This window comes from Manihot esculenta, chromosome 3 (genome assembly GCF_001659605.2).
Source record: "Manihot esculenta cultivar AM560-2 chromosome 3, M.esculenta_v8, whole genome shotgun sequence".
Lineage (NCBI taxonomy): Eukaryota > Viridiplantae > Streptophyta > Magnoliopsida > Malpighiales > Euphorbiaceae > Manihot > Manihot esculenta.
The window spans coordinates 2,321,675-2,323,560 of NC_035163.2; the positions used below are offsets into that span (position 1 = coordinate 2,321,675).

General features: G+C 38.8%; 1 protein-coding gene across 1 annotated transcript; it reads right to left on the bottom strand.

Annotated features, from left to right (window-relative positions):
• On the bottom strand, nucleotides 1-1,529 carry LOC110610829 (leucine-rich repeat extensin-like protein 4). The gene has a single exon (XM_021750905.2). The coding sequence runs from the start codon at nucleotides 1,346-1,348 to the stop codon at nucleotides 101-103; it is 1,248 nt and encodes a 415-aa protein (XP_021606597.1). The 5' UTR covers nucleotides 1,349-1,529; the 3' UTR covers nucleotides 1-100.
• Between the last annotated feature and the right edge of the window lie 357 nt (nucleotides 1,530-1,886).

The following is a 1,886-nucleotide window of genomic DNA, read 5'->3' on the forward strand; positions in this document are numbered from 1 at the left end:
AATTAGGAAGTTGTGAACCATAATTGCTATTAATTAATGAGGCAACCATCACCAACCTATTGTACAATATTGGTAAGACTAACCAATTTATCTCCTCCTTTCATGGAGATGATGGGCCTAGATTAGCATCTATTTTCATTCCAAGTGACCCACAAAGAAGAGGCTGAGCAGCAGGTATTCTGAGGCAACTCAGTCCTCCTCCTGGTATCCCTGAACACTCTGGTTGAGGCCTTTGCATAACTCTTCCAGGAATACAATTCAAAGAGAAATCAAAACCCACATTCCTGATGAGCAATTTGGTACATTCTTGGCTAAACCCAGATAAGAAATTATAAGCAAGTGTCAGATTCAGGAGGCTTCTCAGAGAACAAACCAGGTCAGGCAGGTCACCAGAGAGCTTGTTGTGTGCTAAATTCAGAACTTCAATCTCTCTGAGACAAGATATTGTGTCTGGCAAATGACCCATCAGTGAATTGTAGCTTACATCAAAAACTTCCATATCTGTGAAGAGCCCAACTTCTTCTGGAATGCAGCCTGTTAATTGATTATTGAGGAACAAAATTTCCTTCAATCTAGAACTCATTAGACCAAAACTAGCTGGAATTGTTCCAGTGAGCTGATTATTAGCCAAGTTTATCACAGAAGCAGGAGAGTTGCCCAAATTTTGAGGAATTTGACCAGAAAATTGGTTATTGTTGAGGAAAATTGCATCTAATCTCTTGTTGAAAAGATCTTCAGGAATGGGTCCTGAAAAGCTGTTGAACCTAAGGTCTAAGTAAATGAGATTAGGAATGTACAGAGTAATTGCAGGGAAAGGACCTGAAAATTGATTGTTACTCAGGTCTAATTCCTGGAGAGAAGTCAGGTCTCTGAAAGAATCTGGAACTGTGCCTGAAAATCTGTTGCTATTGAGATGAAGAAGAGACATATCTGCGAGAACAGAGAGCTCTTTGACAAGAGTCCCTTGGAGATTTGCATGGTTTAGATCTATGCCTGCAACAACTGGACCAGGAGAGATTCCCAATCCATCATCACCTCGAGGAACTGCACAAAAAATTCCTTTATAAGAGCACACATCAGTACCCACCCAAGTGTCTAAAATCTTTGATGGGTCATCGTTGATTGCCGATTTCCATGCTTGTAGAGCAATATAAGCACTGTTGATGTTTGAAAATGCAGTCCCAGAAGGCGGTGGATCGTTGATTCCGCCGCCAATCCACACTCCACCACCTGCATTGCCTACGCCAACACCCACGCCAATTCCAACTCCAACGCCCACAGTAGTTGCCGCTCCTCTTAGCATTACATGGAAGAGCAGGAGAAAAGCCAGAAGCCAGCTCTTCTCCATTGAAGCTATGGAGATGTTTATTTGATGGGTTTGCTTGAGATTTTGTTCAAAAGAGGTCACAGAATTGAAGAGAGAAAATGATGTGGTGTTAATTGATTCTGTCTTCGGTGTCTTTGTTTATCATTTTCTTGAATTTCTTTGTTTTTCATTTTTCACATTCACCTGTGTGTGTTTACCGGTTTCGGTTTATTACAAAATTTGTCTCTTTCTGTATACAATTTGTCATGAAAGGGTTGAATACTTGAATGGTTTTGTGGTGGAAGAACCGGTCGGTGAATGTCTGATAAATTATTTACTGACAGTGAACCTTGGGATTTGGACAACTTTAATTCTTGCATACCCTTGTGTTCTTAGATATGAATTTTTTTTTTGAACAGCATAAAATTATTAGAAATTTTATAAAAATTTATTAAATATAATTAATACTCACTTCGAAATAGAATAAAAAAACAAACAGAATCGAAAAGAACCAATAATCACGAATTCGGCCCAAAGTCGAATTCTATTTTAGAAATTTTTATGCACTCTATTTTAGAAA